This window comes from Pelophylax lessonae (genome assembly GCF_965119305.1).
Source record: "Pelophylax lessonae genome assembly, chromosome: 2".
NCBI classification, from domain to species: Eukaryota; Metazoa; Chordata; class Amphibia; order Anura; family Ranidae; genus Pelophylax; species Pelophylax lessonae.
In genome coordinates this window covers 400121934-400141357 of record NC_138769.1, presented here as the reverse complement: position 1 = coordinate 400141357, position 19424 = coordinate 400121934, and the positions used below count along the sequence as shown (strand labels likewise).

At 43.8% G+C, this 19424-nt stretch overlaps 1 protein-coding gene across 1 annotated transcript in view; it reads right to left on the bottom strand.

Moving 5' to 3' along the window:
• PHKG1 (phosphorylase kinase catalytic subunit gamma 1) overlaps nt 1-19063 on the bottom strand; it is a 48456-nt gene extending 29393 nt beyond the window's left edge. Inside the window, exons 1-3 of the mRNA XM_082246752.1 lie at nt 18941-19063; nt 17953-18128; nt 456-510 (exon numbers count right to left, since the gene is read on the bottom strand). Of these exons, the coding sequence (XP_082102878.1) occupies nt 456-510; nt 17953-18128; nt 18941-19023 (314 nt within the window). The 5' untranslated portion in view covers nt 19024-19063. The remainder of the gene's footprint in view (nt 1-455; nt 511-17952; nt 18129-18940) is intronic.
• Nucleotides 19064-19424: the final 361 nt, after the last annotated feature.

Sequence of the window (19424 nt, the reverse complement as noted above, 5' to 3'; positions counted from 1 at the left end):
TTTTACTTAGCTGTTTGAAGGCATTATGTGATAATTGCTGATGCATGCTAACTGCCTATTCTCTACTGTGCAGATCTAAGTTTTGATTGCATGCCTGTTATGAAAATTCCACCCTGTATACAGTACCCGGTAGAGGTTCTAACCTTGCCAACTCTATCCAAAATTCAAGAAGAAACTTTAGGCTGAAGTTACACTTATTTATAGTTCATAAACTCTGTTGTAGGACTGTCTTTTTAATTCACGTAACTAGTAGAATAGTTTTAATTATGCAGCACCGAACGTATAATGGGGTCAGTGGATATAAATTCCACTTATAAGCTACAGACATGGATAAGTGGATAACCCCTAATCATTTTCACATTTAGGCTGCCGACTTTCCAGGCAAAACAAAAGCAATATACAGTATTTGGAATGATAATCAATGCACAATGCAAATCACAAACTATCGTACTTACAAATCAAACACCAAAAAGAAGAAAGTGCTGGATTCATAGCTGTCCTTCAGCTGGACTGAGAGAAAAAAAAAAACAATTCCATCATTATAATGTGTTTAATATTCCTACATTCCTTGGAATAGCTATTCTGTGAAGGCTTAACTGCCAGAGAATTTTAATCAAAAATAGGTTAGGGCTCAAATTTCACATGCATGAGGAAAAACCAAAATTAAAATATTAAATCACATAGGTAAGTGTTTGTCAAATCACCTGTAAATTCTACCCAAAACTGAAAGTGCATTTCATACACTGAATGACAGTCAGCCATTAAGTTGCTTGATTTGCTTAATAGCTAATTTACTAATCAACACATATATGGCACAAACCCAGTCATGGAATCTACTTGTGAAATAGCCAAAATTTGTCATAGGATAACCTCTTCTGTCTGTGTATATGATGCTGAAATCCCCTGCATGATTGCTTGTAGGCATACTGCAAATATTACCAAATACATGGTGAACAAGTCTATAAAAAGATTAGCCCTCGTTGGTTCTAATCTTGGTTTTTGCAAGCATAAGCAGAAAGTCATTATCTCAAGGTTCTGGAACTTAAAGTATAACTAAAAGCAATTTTTTTTTTTTATAGTTTTGGATAGAGTGGAGAGGGATTAAAACCCCTGTCAGTTTTTATTGCTGTCTGTGTCCCCGTTAAGAAGATACAACCCTTCCTATTTGTCCTGTTTACCATTATCATTGAAAGTGAAAGTAAAAGAAAATCCCAAATTTTGGCTTGTCCCCAGAAAAGTAATAGAGGGGAAATCTTCCAATGGGGACACTAGTTCTAGTGAGCTGGGTGTCCCAGAGGAATTCCCTTGATTTGCAGGGATTTTTGCTTACTTACTGTTTGGCTTTGGGACAGGAAGTGAGGGAAATCTCTAGAACAGGACACAGATTTTGAAAAAAAAACCTGACAGGAGTTATAATTAGGGATAGGCCGATATATCGGTGGCTGATATGCACTTTCCCCGATATATCGGTATCGGCCCCGGAACTAGCCGATATTTTTGTGACATCATTCTGCCTTCTTAGGCCGCTTCCCTCGCCTTGGACAGCCTCGTCTGGAGTCGGGACTAGTCTTGCGGGAGTGTATCACAGCCATACACCCACCCATAGCAGCCCTGTACCAGCCAGCCACCCACATCCACAGGCCCTGTACCAGCCAGCCACAGGCAATGTACCAGCAAGCCAGCCACCCACTGGCTCTGTACCAGCCACCCACAGGCTCTGTACCAGCCAGCCACCTACAGGCCCTGTACCAGCCAGCCACCCACCCACCACAGGGTGCCAGACAGCCAGCCACCCACCATAGGATGACAGCCAGCCAGCCACCCACAGACAGGGTGCCAGACAGCCAGCCCCCCATAGGCCCTGTACCAGCCAGCCACAGGCACTGTACCAGCCAGCCGCCCACTGGCCCTGTACCAGCCAGCCACCCATAGCCCCTGTGCCAGCCAACCACCTACCACAGGGTGCTAACCAGCCACCCACCACAGGGTACCAGCCAGCCACCCACCACAGGGTACCAGCCAGCCAGCCACCCACCACAATGTGCCAGACAGCCAGCCATCCAGCCACCCACCACAGGGTGCCAGCCAGCCAGCCATCCACCACATGGTGCCAGCCAGCCAGCTAGCCACCACAGGGTGCCAGCAAGCCAGCCATTAACCATTAAACAACAATTAACATGTTTACTACAGGATTTATGTCAAAAATTGTCTTTATTTTTCGAAACTTTAAATGTACAAAATATCAGCCCATATCGGCCGGTACCGATACGTTGTGACCAAAATATCGGTATCGGTATTGGTATCGGCCCTGAAAAAACCTTATCAGTCTATCCCTAGTTATAATAACCCTCCCTTACTCTATCCAAAATGAAGAAAACGTTTGCCTTGCCTTGGACAGCCTCGTCTGGAGTCGGGACTAGTCTCGTGGGAGTGTATCACAGCCATACACCCACCCACAGCAGCCCAGAACCAGCCAGCCACCTACACCCACAGGCCCTGTACCAGCCAGCCACAGACACTGTACCAGCAAGCCAGCCAGTCACCCACAGGCTCTGTGCCAGCCAGCCACAGGCACTGTACCAGCCAGCCGCCCACCGCCCCTGTACCAGCCAGCCACCCACAGCCCCTGTGCCAGCCACCCACCTACCACAGGGTGCTAGCCAGCCACCCACCACAGGGTGCCAGCCAGCTTTTCAGCCACCCACCACAGGGTGCCAGCCAGCCATCCACCACATGGTGCCAGCCAGCCACCCAGCCACCCACCCACCACAGGGTGCCAGCCAGCCCGCCACCCACCACAGGGTGCCAGCAAGCCAGCCATTAAGCATTAAACAAAAATTAACATGTTTAGTATCAGATTTGTGTCAAAAATTGTCTGTATTTTTCAAAACTTCAAAAATATCTGCCCATTTCAGCCGGTACCGATACGTTGTGACCAAAATATCGGTATCGGTATTGGTATCGGCCCTGAAAAAACCTTATCAGTCCCTAGTTATCCCTATTATAATAGTCCCTTAATCCTTATCCCTAGTTATAATAACCCTCCCTTACTCTATCCAAAATGAAAAAAAAACGGAAAATTGTTTCATACTTACCGTAATTTTCCTTTCCTGGTGCCTATCCATGACAGCATACTAGTGATAGAGCTCCGCCTCTACTCCTCCCTCAGGACTAGTGAGTAGCATAAAAGAAAGGCCCAGCCCCCTGTCCCATCATTCTCTGTCATATAGAATACCAGGGGTGGGAGCATATGCTGCCATGGATAGGCACCAGGAAAGGAAAATTACGGTAAGTATGAAACAATTTTCTGTTTTCCTGGTGCCTCCATGGCAGCATACTAGTGATAAATAACTAGCAAGACAAATGGGTGGATAATGCTAAATATGCAAATCTTTAATTGGACAAAGACATGGCCGACTGAATAGTCCTTCTGCCGAACTCCACAGTTGTAAGCGACCTTGGGTCGATACGATAATGTTTGAAGAATGTATGACGTGATGACCATGAGGCGGCCCTGCAAACTGTCTCTAAGGAAACGTTGGCCCTTGCCGCCCAGGAAGCCGAGACTGCCCTAGTAGAATGAGCTCTTACTTGTGAAGGTGGAGATAGCCCCTTGACTTTATAGGTTTTCTGGATGAGCTTGATGATCCATGATGATAGAGTCCTCTTGGTGGACTCTTTGCCCCTGTTTTTCCCAAAGGGGATGACAAACAGACTGTCAGACTGTCTGAATGAGCTTGTGATTTCCAGATAGGCTCGAAGAACTCTAGAGATGTCTAGGTCGTGCTGAGTTGCATCTGTGTTTTGGAAAACTGGAAGGGCCCAAGGTTCTAGAAGATGAGAAGAGGAGGAGACCTTGGGGATGAACCCCTGCCTAGGGCGAAATTCGACCCTGTCCGGAAAAAAGGTGATGTGATCCTCACTTATTCCTAGGGCATGTAGCTCGGAGACTCGTCTGCCGGAGGTGATGGCCAAGAGGAAGGCAGTTTGTAATGACAAGTTCCAAAGAGAGGCCTGTTCCACTGGAGAAAATGGGGGGTTTCAAAGAACCTCCAAGACCAGGGAAAGATCCCACTGTGGAAAAGAGCGTCTAACGGGAGGACGAATTTTCAACACTCCTCTTAAAAAGGTAACCACTAGAGGATCTTCGGCCCATCTCTTGTTGGTCGCAGCCGAGATTGCTGCTACCTGTACTTTGAGGGAGCTTAGTCCCAATCCTAAGTCCAATCCTGTCTGTAAAAAGGCTAAAACTTGAGAGGTAGAGGGGAGGACGGGGTTGAAGTCCTGCCCCGCGGCAAACGCTAGGAATTTGTTCCACACCTTTGAATAGACCGCGTTGGTAGAGGGCTTCCTGGCCTTCAAAAGTGTCGAGATGACTTCAGGAGTACATCCTAAGGCCTGAAACCTTTGCCTTTCAGTTTCCAAACCCGCAGATCTAATCTCTGCGGGTTCGGATGATATAGTCCCTGCTGGGACAGTAGGTAGGGAAAATGCGGAATCCTGATGGGGGGTTCCACACTGAGATGGATGGCTAGAGGGAACCACGGTCTCTTCGGCCAAAAAGGGAGTATCGTCAGGACTTGTACTGATTCTGTGAGAAGTCTCCGGAGAAACTTCAGAATCAGTGGGCGGGGAGGAAAGGCATAAGCCGTCGAGAAATTCCATGGGCATGTCAGGGCATCGACTGCTTCCAACTGAGAGTAGGGGAGGCGAGAGTAGAATCTGTGGAGTTTCGAGTTGTCCGGAGTGGCAAACATGTCCACTTGAGGAGGGTACCAGAGGTTGGTGATTTGGAGAAAAACTTGTGGATGTAGCGACCACTCATTGTTGTCTGCGAACCTCCTGGATAAAGCGTCTGCCACTGTGTTCAGCCGGTCTGGAATGTAAACGGCCCTGAGATCTCGTAGGTTCCTTTCTGCCCACAGCATAATGGGTTCGACCTCCCGGAGGAGGGTCCTGCTGTGAGTACCTCCTTGTCTCAGCAGGTATGCCACTGCTGTCTTGTTGTCTAATCTCAGGAGGACTCTGTGGCCTTGGAGGAGGGGTGCCAAGGAAATCAGAGCTAGAAATGCCGCTCTTAGTTCCAGCACGTTGGATACCACTCCTTTGGTTGAGTGGGACCATCTTCCCTGAAGCTTGACCTCCCCGCAATGGGCGCCCCATCCGTGCCCACTCGCATCGGACGTAAGGATGGTCCAGTTGAATGAGCCTAGGTGACGGGGGTTGGCAAGATTTTCCTTCTTCGTCCACCAAAACAAGCTTCTGCGCATTAAGGCGGTCACTCGGATTTTCTGGGAGAGGTGTTGTTTCCTCCATTGTGACAGAAAACCTGTTTGGAAGAACCTCAGGTGCCAGTGGGACCATGGCACCATGGGAATACAAGAGGACATTGTTCCGACTAGACTCAGACACTGAGAGGCCGTCAGATGAGTACTCCGAATTACAGTGAACATCCTCCGTATGATAATATCCATCTTCTGGCTGGGTAAGGACACTGTCCCCACTTGGGTGTTGAACATGGCTCCCAGGTAAACCATCTGTTGTGTCGGGGACAAGTTGCTTTTTTGAAAATTTATGAGCCAGCCGAACTCCTGCAAAGTCTGAAGGAGAATTTCCCTGTGGGATCTGAGTTGATCTGGATTGCTTGCCAACAGGAGAATGTCGTCCAGATAGTGGTACACTCTCAACCCCCTCTCCCTGAGGGGGGCTAGGACAGTTATCAAGGTCTTGGTGAACACTCGCGGAGACGTGCAGAGCCCGAATGGAAGGGCCTTGAACTGAAGGTGTATCTCGCCTACAGCGAACCTCAGAAATCTCTGATAAGTTGGGAAGATTGGGATGTGCAGGTAAGCATCTTGTAGATCGAGAGATATCAACCAATCTCCTGGCTGAATGACCTGGATAGTTTGCAAGGATTCCATTTTGAAGCTCTCGAGCTCTATATATCGGTTGAGCCTCTTGAGGTCTATCACCGGTCTCCAACCTCCCGTCCTTTTTTGCACTAGGAAGAGTGGAGAATAGAAACCGGTATAACGCTCCGCCAATGGAACCGGTATGGCTGCACCTTGAAGCTGAAGATCTGTCAGGAATTGGGATAATACCAATGCTTTTGATGGCGAGGCTGGTATTCTTGACTCCTGAAACGATGCATGAGGAGGAGGATGAGCAAACACCCACCGGTGACCCTGATGGATTGTTGACAGAACCCAGGGGTCCTGACAACGCAAAGCCCAAATTGGGAAAAAGGCCTCTAGCCTGGCTCCAACTGGGAGGGATTGCGATCTTCTGGCGTCAAAAAGGCTTCGTTGCCTCCTGGGGAGTGGTGAAAGCCTTGGTTTTGCGTGTGTTCAAAAAAGAGGCCTGGGTGCCTCTCCAGGGTCTTCTGTTATCCCTGTTCTGTCTGGCTTGCCTATAATCCCTGGAATTTGAGGGCCGGAATCTAGACGAATAGACTCTTGTCCTCTTGACTTTCCTGTCTTGTGGCAGGAGACCAGACTTGCCTCCAGTTACCCTGGAAATTGCCTTGTCAATCTTTTCTCCGAAGAGGGATTTGCCGTCGAACGGAATCTTGCACCAACTCTGTTTGGACGCAAGGCCCGCTGTCCATGGTTTTAGCCAGAGGGCCCTTTTGGCCATTACTGTGTGGAGCATTGATTGCGCAGAACAGCATATGGTATCAATGGCGGCCTCTCCGATGAAATCGGACGATATTTTCAGTTCCTCCAGTGCCTTGACAATGTCTTCTCTAGGGACATTTTGGCGTAGCGCTGTCTCAACATTTTCCGTCCATGCCCTGATGGCATTGGAGACAGATGTAAGGGCAATAGCCGGTTTACAGGCTGCGCCCGAGGCCAGGTAGCTCCTTTTTAGGTCCAGATCTATTTTCCGATCTAGCGGATCTTTGAAAGAAGCTGCATCTTCCATAGGTAGTGTCACGTTTTTGGCGAGCCATAATTATAAAAGCATGCGCAGAACGTTCCTCGTGTACGGCCCTACTCCCCGCCCTGCGAGGCGGTCCGCAGAGACGCCGAGACTCTGTGGAGTAAGGGGCGGCCTCGATTTTACATGGCGCTGCAGGGGGAATCCCAGGGCTGGGAGCCATTCACACGGAATCTGATGTTTTTACAGAAAACTTAAAGGGACAGGCTGTAAAAGGTAAGATAAAGGCAAGAAGGGAAAAGAAAAAGAGGGAAAGAGAAGGGGAAGATAACAATTAAAACGAACACACACAAACAAATGAGTACTGGAAAACCTAAAGGGGAATCCAAGCTGCAAAGAGGGGGGAAGAAAAAAAAAAAAAAGACGGTCTTTGTGCAAAATCCTGCAAAACCAAACATTTTAAGATTTTTTAAAGAGACAGTGGCAGTATGCGTTCCTATGAGGAAACACTGCAAATTGTACCCCAAAGATCCACAGAAGGGGTTCCCGGCCTTATTAGTGCTTTGAGCGACCCAAGAACCGAGACTGCGCACAGGAGAGGCTGAACCCGGCGGAAAGCTGCCTGGAGGCAGAGGTATGGACATACTGCTTATTCTTCACCAGTCAGGAAGGTATGAGGAAAAAAAGAAGAATGATGGGACAGGGGGCTGGGCCTTTCTTTTATGCTACTCACTAGTCCTGAGGGAGGAGTAGAGGCGGAGCTCTATCACTAGTATGCTGCCATGGAGGCACCAGGAAAAACTTTTGCCTATAGTTCTACTTTAAGGCAATTATAAAACATTAATGTCAAGGGTTAATTCTGCCATGGGGCAAGCCTGGAGGCCTAAGGCCCTGTTCACACCTGAGCATTTTTCAGCTCGTAAAACGCTCATCTCTGAAGTTTCAAACCACCAACAAGCAAAATCCTATTCATTTCAATGGCCCCTGTTCACAAATTAGCGTTTTGTCCCCTGAAGCAAAACACCTGAAACTCAAGTACATGAGCTTCTTTCTTGGCAGATTACAAGCGATTTGAGTCAGATGTCAATGCTTGCTTCCAAACACCTGCAAAGAATGCTGTAAAAATGCCTGAAAAATGCCCAAAAAAATGCCTGAAAAAAGGTACGCTCAGATGTGAATGGAGCCTAAGGGTTCTTTCACATGAACATTACACCCGGCGGACTCTGCTTTGCTCAGTGGGGGGATCGATCCGCTGAGTAGGCGGATATCAGGTCTGTCTCCGCTCACTGTGCAGAGACAAACCTGTCAGAGCCCCACCCTCCTCTATGCGGATATTGGATGAAAACGGCCCGCTTGTCCGTTTTCATCTGATCCCATTGGATCCGATCCTCCAGAAAGATTTCAGGAACAGGATCAGATCAGATAGCAGCGGGTGTCAGTGGGCATGTCACCGCTCCATAGGGTGCATGGAGGGTCCGATCAGGTCCATCTGAAAAACTGAGAGGCGGACCTGATCGGAAAGCCCGTGTGAAAGGGGCCTAACAGCCATGTACACAGGCTCTAGCACAGTACATTTGTGAACATTCAGTAATTGGATTTAAATAAAGTGATTTTTTCCTAGCTTGTAGACATTTTTATCATGCACTCAATGTAACTGCGTCTATTCAGTATATGCTCTGCAAATTCAGGGCCTAGAGTAATTTTAGGCTCTACACAAGCATTAAGGTGTATCTAAACCCAATAACAAAAATGTAACGTATTGCAGCTTATTATTCTTTAGATGTGGTAGCTACATTCGTTTTCTTCTTTCATTATTTCTTTATTTTCTCTTGGTGATCCAGCCAATAACACATTTCCTGGCTTAGACTGACAACTCTCACACACTGTACTGAATCAATGGAAAAATAGTGTTGTCCCCCTAGCACAGGATGTGTGTTAGAACTACAGAAATCTTCTTCCTCTCCTCATCTGTAGTTTACAGAGATGAATTGAGCTGGGTTGATACCAGTACTTGAGGTTACACCGCAGAGTGCACAGAACACAGGACAGCTCTTGGCAGGATCAACAAGTATTTGTTTGCACATATTTAATAGATATAACAAAACACTTTTAGCGATGCAGCAGTGTTTACTGACAAAAAGTGAACAAATGAGAAGTAAATTGTTAGGGTTTACATGTAACATTACCATTACTTTCTGTAGCTTTGCCTCTACATACATATTTCAAAGCAGAAAATGGGGAAGGATCTGTATTATATAGAAGAACGTTTGGATTTTGAAACAATAAATGAGGTAGTCAGCAGTTTTGTTTTCACTAAAGCTGGCAGTGTGTAATTTAATGCTACAGTAAAATCTTGCTTAGGGTGCAACGATGAAGAATAATACTCTGCAGTATCCCAGAGCATTGTTGATCAGTCCTACTTCTAAAAACCTCCAAGCATCTGATATGTACAGCAAATGTTCCAGATATTTTAATAAAAGGAACCATATTAACAGTTTTTCTGCCGTTTACCATCCAGTAATAACAGCATGTATTTAAAAAAAAAAAAAGCAATTCCTTTAGAGTCTCCTCTTGCTCTGTAAGCAGCTTGAAAAATAAAACTTCAAGGGAGAATCCATGAAACTGCATTTATTGTGTGGATTTGCCTTTTCTCACTTCACTAGGGAATATTAGTCATGCAAAAAGAAATTCTTCATCTCTTGCAACTCTTCTCAAAAAAAATAGGCCGTACTTCTCTCTTTCAGCCACTAGATGGTGCTGTACATATGGCAAGAATATGCTCATAAAGACCAATAGAAGATATTGAAACAGGAATACTGAGGATGCTAGAGTTTACTTTAAGAGCAAGTAAACTCTATGGTATAATTTGTACCTATAGGTAAGCCTATAATAAGGCTTACCTATAGGTACTGTAAATATCTACTAAACGTGTATCGTTTAGGGGATATTTACATTACATGCAGCCCATGAGGTCATTGGCGCATGCACTCTGAAGGAACACCACCCGTGCCGTTGCTTCAGATACCTGTGCCGTGAATGATGGCTCCCCATGCATGCGCATTGCTGGAGGGCTTTGTTTGAATTTTTTCAGATAAGTTTTACATATTGTGTTAGTATGCGATGCATACTTACACATTATGCCTTTACCTTGCAGGTCCAAAAAAAAAAAACAGTGGTTTACAACCGCTTTAAAGTGGAACTACAGGCAAAACTTTTTTTAATTTTGGATACAGTAATAAATGCTTAGAACCTCTGTCAGATTTTTCTTTTTTTTTTTGCCATCTGTGTCCCATTGCAGAGATATTTCTTCACTTCCTGCCCCATAGCCAAACAGGAAGTGGGAGGAAATCCCTGCTATTCAAGGGAATTCCTTGGGGATCCCCAGGTAACCAGAACTGTTGTCCACAATGAAAGATTTCCCCTCTATTACTTTTCTGGGGACAACCCAAACTTTGGGATTTTGTTTTGCTTTCACTTTTAATGATAATAGCAAACAGGACAAATAGAGAGAGTGAATCTCCTTAATGTGGGCACAGATAGCAGTAATAACTGACAAGCATTCTAATCGCTCTACATTCTATCCAATAATAGTTTTTTCTTTAGTTATGCTTTACCTCCCTCCTTCGCTCTCCTTGTTATAGTATATGGACAACCAGATATTATGGCTGAGTTGATTCATTTGCATATTAGACTTAGGTTTAGTTAATTTTGTAAAAATCAGCACAAGGGATGATTCATACATTGAATGAGAAGTGTTTCTTTGTGCTGGTGGCTGCTTTTTTGATTTAGATCTTAATTCCTCCATGCCACTGCAGGGATAATCTTTCTGTGCTGCACGGATTAATATGAGCCCCTGCATATGTCATAAGCAATTGTTAAGAGTGATGACTATACCCGGCCTTTCCACCCCTGCTCCACCAATTATAGAAGCCATACTATAGCTTTCAGCAATGACAAGTTGAATGGAGGACGGAATGGAAAGAATGAAAGGTCCACCTCCTCCTTTCATAAAGCACCTTTCACTGTGGGAGCAGATAGTATATCTTTTATGAATAAAGGGGGGGGGGGGGTGGAAAGGGCCTAAGTCCAGCAGCTGTATTAACCACTGCAGTACCAGAAGACTCCTGCTATGGTGGGGGGTCAGGGGAATTAAGTTTCACACAAGGAAATTAGCAATCAGCACAAGGAACATTACTCATTCAATGTGATTGCCATCCCTTGTGCTGATTAAGAAAAAAAAATAACTAAACCTAAGGTTTATTTATTTTTTAATAATTAATTTGGTTGATATCAAAGTGCCCATAACAGAACGAGGATTCCTTTATTTGAAATATGGAACCTGTTGGATTGTAATCAGCAGCTGATCTACTTTTGCTCTAAGATTAGGTTTATTAGTTCCAAATAATAATTTCACTTGAATTGCTTATATAATAATAATGCATTTTTACTGCCCCTCACTAATAAATTATATACAGTATCTCACAAAAGTGAGTACACCCTTCACATTTTTGTAAATATTTTATTATATCTTTTCATGTGAAAACACTGAAGAAATTGCACTTTGCTACAATGTAAAGTAGTGAACAGCTTGTATAACAGTGTTAATTTGCTGTCCCCTCAAAATAACACAACACACAGCCATTAATGTCTAAACCGCTGGAAACAAAAGTGAGTACACCCCTAAGTGAAAATGTCCAAATTGGGCCCAAAGTGTCAATATTTTGTGTGGCCACCATTATTTTCCAGCACTGCTTTAACCCTCTTGGGCATGGAGTTCACCAGAGCTTCACAGGTTGCCACTGGAGTCCTCTTCCACTCCTCCATGATGACATCACAGAGCTGGTGGATGTTAGAGACCTTGCGCTCCTTCACCTTCTGTTTGAGGATGTCCCACAGATGCGTAATAGGGTTTATGTCTGGAGACATGCTTGGCCAGTCCATCACCTTTACCCTCAGCTTCTTTAGCAAGGCAGTGGTCATCTTGGAGGTGTGTTTGGGGTCATTATTATGTTGGAATACTGCCCTGCAGTCCAGTCTCCGAAGGGAGGAGATCATGCTCTGCTTCGGTATGTCACAGTACATGTTGGCATTCATGGTTTCCTCAATGAATTGTAGCTCCCCAGTGCTGGCAGCACTCATGCAGCCCCAGACCATGACACTCCTACCACCATGCTTGACTGTAGGCAAGACACACTTGTCTTTGTACTCCTCACTTGGTTGCCACCACACACGCTTGACACCATCTGAACCAAATAAGTTTATCTTGGTCTCATCAGACCACAGGATATGGTTCCAGTAATCCATGTCCTTAGTCTGCTTGTCTTTAGCAAACTGTTAGGGGCTTTCTTGTGCATCATCTTTAGAAGAGGCTTCCTTCTGGAACCACAGCCATGCAGACCAATTTGATGCAGTGTGCGGTGTATGGTCTAAACACTGACAGGCTGACCCCCCCATCCCTTCAACCTCTGCAGAAATGCTGCCAGCACTCATACATCTATTTCCCAAAGACAACCTCTGGATATGACGCTGAGCACATGCACTCAACTTCTTTGGTCGACCATGGCAAGGCATGTTCTGATTGGAACCTGTACTGTTAAACCGCTGTATGGTCTTTGCCACCGTGCTGCAGCTCAGTTTCAGGGTCTTGGCAAACTTCTAATAGCCTAGGCCATCTTTATGTAGGGCAACAATTCTTTTTTTCAGATCCTCAGAGAGTTCTTTGCCATGAGGTGCCATGTTGAACTTCCAGTGACCAGTATGACAGAGTGAGAGCGATAACACCAAATTTAACACACCTGCTCCCCATTCACACCTGAGACTTTGTAACACGAAGGAGTCACATGACACCGGGGAGGGCAAATGGCTAATTGGGCCCAATTTGGACATTTTCACTTAGGGGTGTACTCACTTTTGTTGCCAGCAGTTTAGACATTAATGTGTGTTGAGTTATTTTGAGGGGACAGCTAATTTACACTGTTAGGCTCCTTTCACACGGCCGCTCCGTGTGTCCGCAAATCATCCAATCCGTTTGCGGATGATTTGCGGACATAATGTAAGTGAATGGCACTGCGGGTGTCAGCGGAATACCACCCGCTGACACCCGATTTTCCTCCATTCAGTTCTGTTCCGTTTTTACAAATGGAACAGAACCCATTTTTTCTTCCGTGTAAAACACGGAAAGGAAGGAAAATCGGATGTCAGCGGTGTCATCCGCTGACATCCGCAGTGCCATAGACATACATTATGTCCGCATATCATCCGCAAACGGATAGGATGATATGCGGGCACACGGAGCGGATGACAGAAATGTCATCCGCTCCGTGGTAAAAAAAAAAAAAAAGTCCCGCAGCGAACCTTTCACACGGAGCGGCCGTGTGAAAGGAGCCTTATACAACCTGAACACTCACTACTTTACATTGTAGCAAAGCATCTTTAGAAAAAAGAAAGAAAAAAAAAACTGTTTCCATGGCATTTGTTAATATAATAGCAGGAGACAAGTTTTCAAAATGATTGTGAAATGATTCGGTCACAGAGATCTCCATTGATCTCTATGACAACTGCTGTCAGTTCAGACTTTACGAGGAAAAGACGCTAATAAAAGAATTATACATTTCTTTGTAATTTGTTCTCAGAAAGCAGCAACCTTAACATAAAATGTAAAAGTGTATTGCTGTGCTGGAGTTTCAATTCTGACCTCTCCTGTAGTAGGTATTAGCCTGCCACCCCCCCCCCCCCCCCATTTTCCATGCTTTACTGTTGGTTAGTGAGACCTCCCATCACATGGACAGGCCAAAAAGGAGATGGGAGAAGCAGGTGGGAGGGACAGCGCCTACATCAAAGCAGAACTAAAGTGCAAACATAAAAAAAAATTGAGTTGGAAGAGAAGCTCTTAATTGCAAAGGAGACATTGCTACTGTATATTTCTTCGGCAATAAAACAAACTTAGGGCTCTTTCACACGGGTGGTCCGATCAGATCCGCCTGTCAGTTTTTTAAAGCGGATCTGATCGGATGTCCCATTCAGCCCTATGGAGCAGCGGATGTCAGCGGTGACATGTCCGCTGACACCCGCTGCCATCCGCATTCGATCCTGTCCATGAAATCCGGACGGACGGAAACCCTATTTTCCATCCGTCCTGGGGATCGGATCGGATGGGATCGGATAAGAGCGGACAGGCGGTCCGCTCTCATCCGATTCCCCATAGAGAGCAGCGGGGGCTGTGACACCTCCCTCTCCGCACTGCAAGCAGAGACGGAGCTGTCATCCGACGGCTCAGCGGGGATCGCGGATCGATCCCCGCTGAGCAGCACGGATCCGCCTACGGAGGCGGACCGCGTGAAAGAGCCCTTACTTGCCTGTTTGCAATTTTCTTTAGAATGTATGAGTTGCACCTGCTTTCTCGGCACACTTTGGTATTGCAATGAATGTGTGGGAGTTACATCATTCCCTAGCTAGCCCAGCCAATCAAAAGGCCTGAAGACCTGGGACTTGGAAGATGCAAAGAAGAAGATGCTGGCGAGGGACCTCAGGGTCATTGCATTGTTGGAAGGGAGGTAAGTATTTGCACAGTTTTATTCTGCTTTAAAGGGGTTGTAAAGGCAGAAGGTTTTTTTTTTTTTCATCTCAATACATTCTATGCATTAAGATAAAATGCCTTGTGTGTGCAGCAGCCCCTCTCAGTCCTCCTTATACTAACCTGAGCCCCCTCTACATCCAGTGATGTCCACAAGTGCCTCAGCCATCCACAAATCTCTCTCTCCTGATTGGCTGAGACAAAGCAGTTATGCCATTGGCTCACGTTGCTGTCAATTAAACTCAGTTAGCCAATCAGGAGAAGGGGGTGGGGCCGAACAGCAGCTCTGAAGCAGTATCTGAATGGATACACGGAGCTGCAGCTCGGCTCGGGTGCCCCCATAGCAAGCTGCTTGCTGTGGGGGCACTCAACAGGAGGGAGGGGCCAGCAGCTCCAGCGAGGGACCCGAGAAGAGGAAGATCCGGGCTGCCCTGTGCAAAACCACTGCACAGAGGAGGTAAGTATAACATGTTTGGGTTTTTAATATAAAAAAAAACAAAACGAGACATTGCAATCACTTTAACTTCATCAAGAGGTGTCAAATTTGTGCATTAGAGCTCTCAAATCCATATTTTATTAACATCTTTTTTTCTGACAAACACATATACCATAGAAAAGCATCTCAACACGAAACAAAAAAATAGAAAACAAAAATACCAAACTAAACTCTACATAGTAAAACATTATACATTCAAAACTATCCCATCCATCTGACCCGGAAAAAAAAAGATTAAAAAAACATTTCACTGACAAAATATTACAACTTTCCCAAAATTGTAATATCTTTAATTTCTCACTAATTCAGTGCAAAACTAGATACCTGATGCCATTCTATCCATCTTTTAAAATCGATTTAACCACTTGCCAACTAGCCACCATAGTTTTACGGCGGCAGGTCGGCTCGTCGGCGGCAGGTCGGCATACCTGTACGTCGCTTTGCGCCCATTCGCCACAGGGGAAGCTGATTAGTGGGTCTGGCGGCCGCAATTGCCGCCAGGCACCTGCGATCACTCCCTGTGGAGCCAGAACGGCGGTCTGCTGTTGTAAACACGGCAGACCGGTGTTCTGTCAGTAATGAACACAAGGATCCTGTGTTCCTCTTATTTTGGAACACAGGTCTCTGTGTTCTTGCAGCAAGCCCATCTCCCCCACAGTTAGAAAGTACCCCCTAGGGACACATTTAACCCTTTAATCGCCCCTGGTGTTAACCCCTTTCCTGCCAGTGTCATTAGTACAGTAACAGTGCGTATTTTTAGCACTGATTACTGTAGTAATGTCACTGGTCCCCCTAAAGTGTCAAAAATGTAAGTTAGGTGTCTGATCTGTCCGCCGCAATGTCGCAGTCCCACTAAAAATCGTGGATTGCCACCATTACTAGTAAAAAATAAAAATGACATAAATCTTTCCCATAGTTTGTAGATGCAATAACTTTTGCGCAAACCAATCAATACACACTTATTCTGATTTTTTACCAAAAATATGTAGCAGAATACAAATTGACCTAAAATTATGAAAAAAATTGATTTTTAATTTTCTTTTTATTGGGAATGTTATATAGCAGAATGTAAAAAATATTGTTTTCTTTTTTTCAGAATTGTCGCTCTTTTTTTGTTTATAGCGCAAAAATAAAAAAATTGCACAGGATTATTTCGGTATAGCGTTGCACGACTGCACAATTGTCAGTAACAGTAACGCAGTGCTGTGTTGCAAAAAATGGCCTGGTCATTAAGGGGGTAAATCTTTCTGGTCCAGAAGTGGTTAAAACTTACTTTATGCTGAAAACTCAACTGCTCTAAATTTAAATTCCAATTGTCTGCCAATAGCCATTTCTCCACTGACAATGGATGTGCCGAAATCTACTTTTGTGCAATCAATTTTCCATCAAGTAATAGTATTCCACCAAACCCCAATTTCAGATTAGCTTGATTTTCTGGAACCTCTAGATGTCCCAGCATGCATGTATATTGATTACATACTACACTACAAACATTTTTAAAAATATCATTAATATTGAATTACATCTTTCTAATATCTTGACAATTTGGGACATCTTTAGATAAAATAAAGTATATGAAATCTCCTGGGACCTCTCCACATCTAATACCATTAGGACTATTTCAAAGGCTTGCTCTATAAAGTGAATTAGGTGTTATATGCGTCCTATACACATTAAATTACACTCTGCAAGGCTGATAATGAGAAAGAGGGAATTCAAACAAGAACTGTGGGTAGTTTTTCTACATGTTCGGAACAGCCAAACTGTTAATTTTTTAAAATAAACTATGTGCAAGTGTACCTAAGAGAATCGGTGCTGTTTTAAAGGCAAAGGGTCTATTTAGGCACTTTGTGGGCTTTAAATCGATAAATAAAAACTATGCTTTTATTCTTTTTTAAAGCTTCTTTACTTACAGCAGTTTTTCACAAGTGCCTAAAACTCTTTCACAGTTCTGTGTATTTATTTATTTATTACAGGTACTTATATAGTGCCGTCAGTTTACAGCGCTTTACAGCACTTTACATTTATATTATACATTCACATCAGTCTCTGCCCTCTAAGAGCTTACAATCTAAGGTCCCTAACTTACATTCATACACACATACTAGGACCAATTTAGACCAGAGCCAATTAACCTACCAGCATATCTTTATATAAAACCAATTACACAGTCCCTTAAGGTATGCAGTGACATAGGTGCTTTTATTTTATTCATGCAACTACGTTTTAGTGGGTTAACTCTAAGGCTCCATGTACACGGGACGTTGTTAAAAGTCCCTTTGAATGCTGGAATTTTTAGGACGTTAGAAACGTCCATTCGGTCGCGTTTGTAACCGCGTTTAGCGGGCGTTTAGCGGCGTTTGCGGGCGTTTGCGTTTAGAAGCGTTCCTAGAGGTCAAAAAAATTATTCCCCTTTAAAATGGAAAAACGCGAACGCTAAACGCGGGTCATCGCGTTCAGACTCATTCAGACGCGTTCGGACGCGTTCAGACGCGTTCGGACGCGTTTGTGCGTTTGAAACGCCGGGAAGCACACGTTCGAACGCAAATAATTGCGTTCTAAAAACAGTCCCTGAACGCAACTGCCTGCAAATGACTGTAAACGACCTGGTGTACATGGACAGATAAGATAAAATGTAGATGGGTTCAGGGGCTTCTGAAAAAAACGCCCAACTGCTCCTAAACGGCCATTTCCAGCGTCCCGTGTACATGGAGCCTAAGAAAGGGACCACTTTAACATCTTGTAATATACAAGGGTTTAGAAACACTTGAAAAAGGCTACCATTGTAGCTGAGCTATGAGTTACCTGAAGAGATCTCCACCAAATCAAATAATCAAATGCAATTAGTCATGTCCTAGTAGGTAACATTTACAACTTCAATATTTGCATTGCAAGCTCATGTTTGCAATATCAAGTTAATCCTTAAGAATACTAACTGATTCATTCGGGAATCAACAGTTCCTTATATCTCTTAGACACATTTTTACAATGAAATATTACTCACTGACATTAGGGTGGTCTGAAACTTTTTGCAGAATTTCAATTTCCTTAATAGTGGCTTCTCGAAGTTCTTCAATTTCTTGCTGTGTTAAGTGGTCTCCAGTGATGTCTATAATCTTTACAGCAAAATCCTCTCTGGTCGGCTTATATATGCATCGCCGCACCACACTGCTAACTCCTCTGTAGGAAGTATAGAAATGTGGTTAAAAAAAAAAGCATTGCATCTAATATACAGTATAATGAAACAAGAATATACAGTATAATGAAACAAGAATATCAGTATAATGAAACAAGAATATATATATATATATATATATATATATATATTTATATAACAGACGTGTCTGTTAATTATTTTCAATTATATACCTCCGATACCCAGTTTTACTGCACACACAGATATGTTACACTTATAGCCTCTTACTCAATATAAAAAAAAATTATACATTTATATATTACTGAAACATACCTGAACACTTTACAAAGTGCATAGATCGTTGACATGAAATATAAGAGTAATACCCCTAAAATGAAATGTCATATTAATATTGTTTTATTGCTATTAATTTGCATAATAAAGAAATCCAGTAAGGTTATGAAATTTAAGAAGCCCATCACCCTTTGAAATTTTGGCTTTGTGTACCATGACCTCGGTGGTCTTCTTAACAAGCCACACTGATTTATTTACAGGGAACTGGCTCTGACCCCTGCATCAGGCTCCAGAAAGTGCTTCATCATGCATTAGTCTTTTGTCTCTCTAAATAGTTGCAGTGCGCAATGTCCCTTCTTTATTATAGGCTACAAGTGAAATCATTCAGTGAGCTGCTAATACTATACATGAAATACAGCATTTATGTTGAAGCATAAGTGCAATTTACCTTAAAGTGTATCTAAAGCCAAAACTTTTTTTTTTCATCCTGGCTAGAGTAGGAAATGCATAAAACATTTTAGATATACAGTAGCTAGTCAATATTTAAAACCATTAACTTTACCTCCCCAAAATCTCCTTGGGCTCATATTTCTCATAAAACTCTTGAGAAGTCTGCCAATCTGGTAATTCCTCTTCACGCGTCATCTTATATTATCTTTGAAAGCGGCTTCAGGGACCTGCAACAGATAAAAGTGTAATTATTGCAGTTATATTTACTATTCAAAATTTCAGCTGCTTATGGCTTTAAATATACCTGCATTTTTCATTGCTTTATTCAGACCTTCTAAGGAAAGTGTGCACCGTTATAGGAGTGACAGACACTGAATAGAACTAGGATAAACTAGTATGAGTTCACCATTCAATATAAGACAAAATTAAGACAGGAAAGACTATCCTGTGGTTGAGTCACCCCCCCCCCCCCCAGGATCAGAGTGACAGCTAAGTACTATCTTTATGACCTTTCTATCAGATGTTTAGTAAAGAGCTTATTTAGTCTGTCTGTTACAAGGTTAGTGAGTTAATCACTAATGCAAAGTGTGACAAGT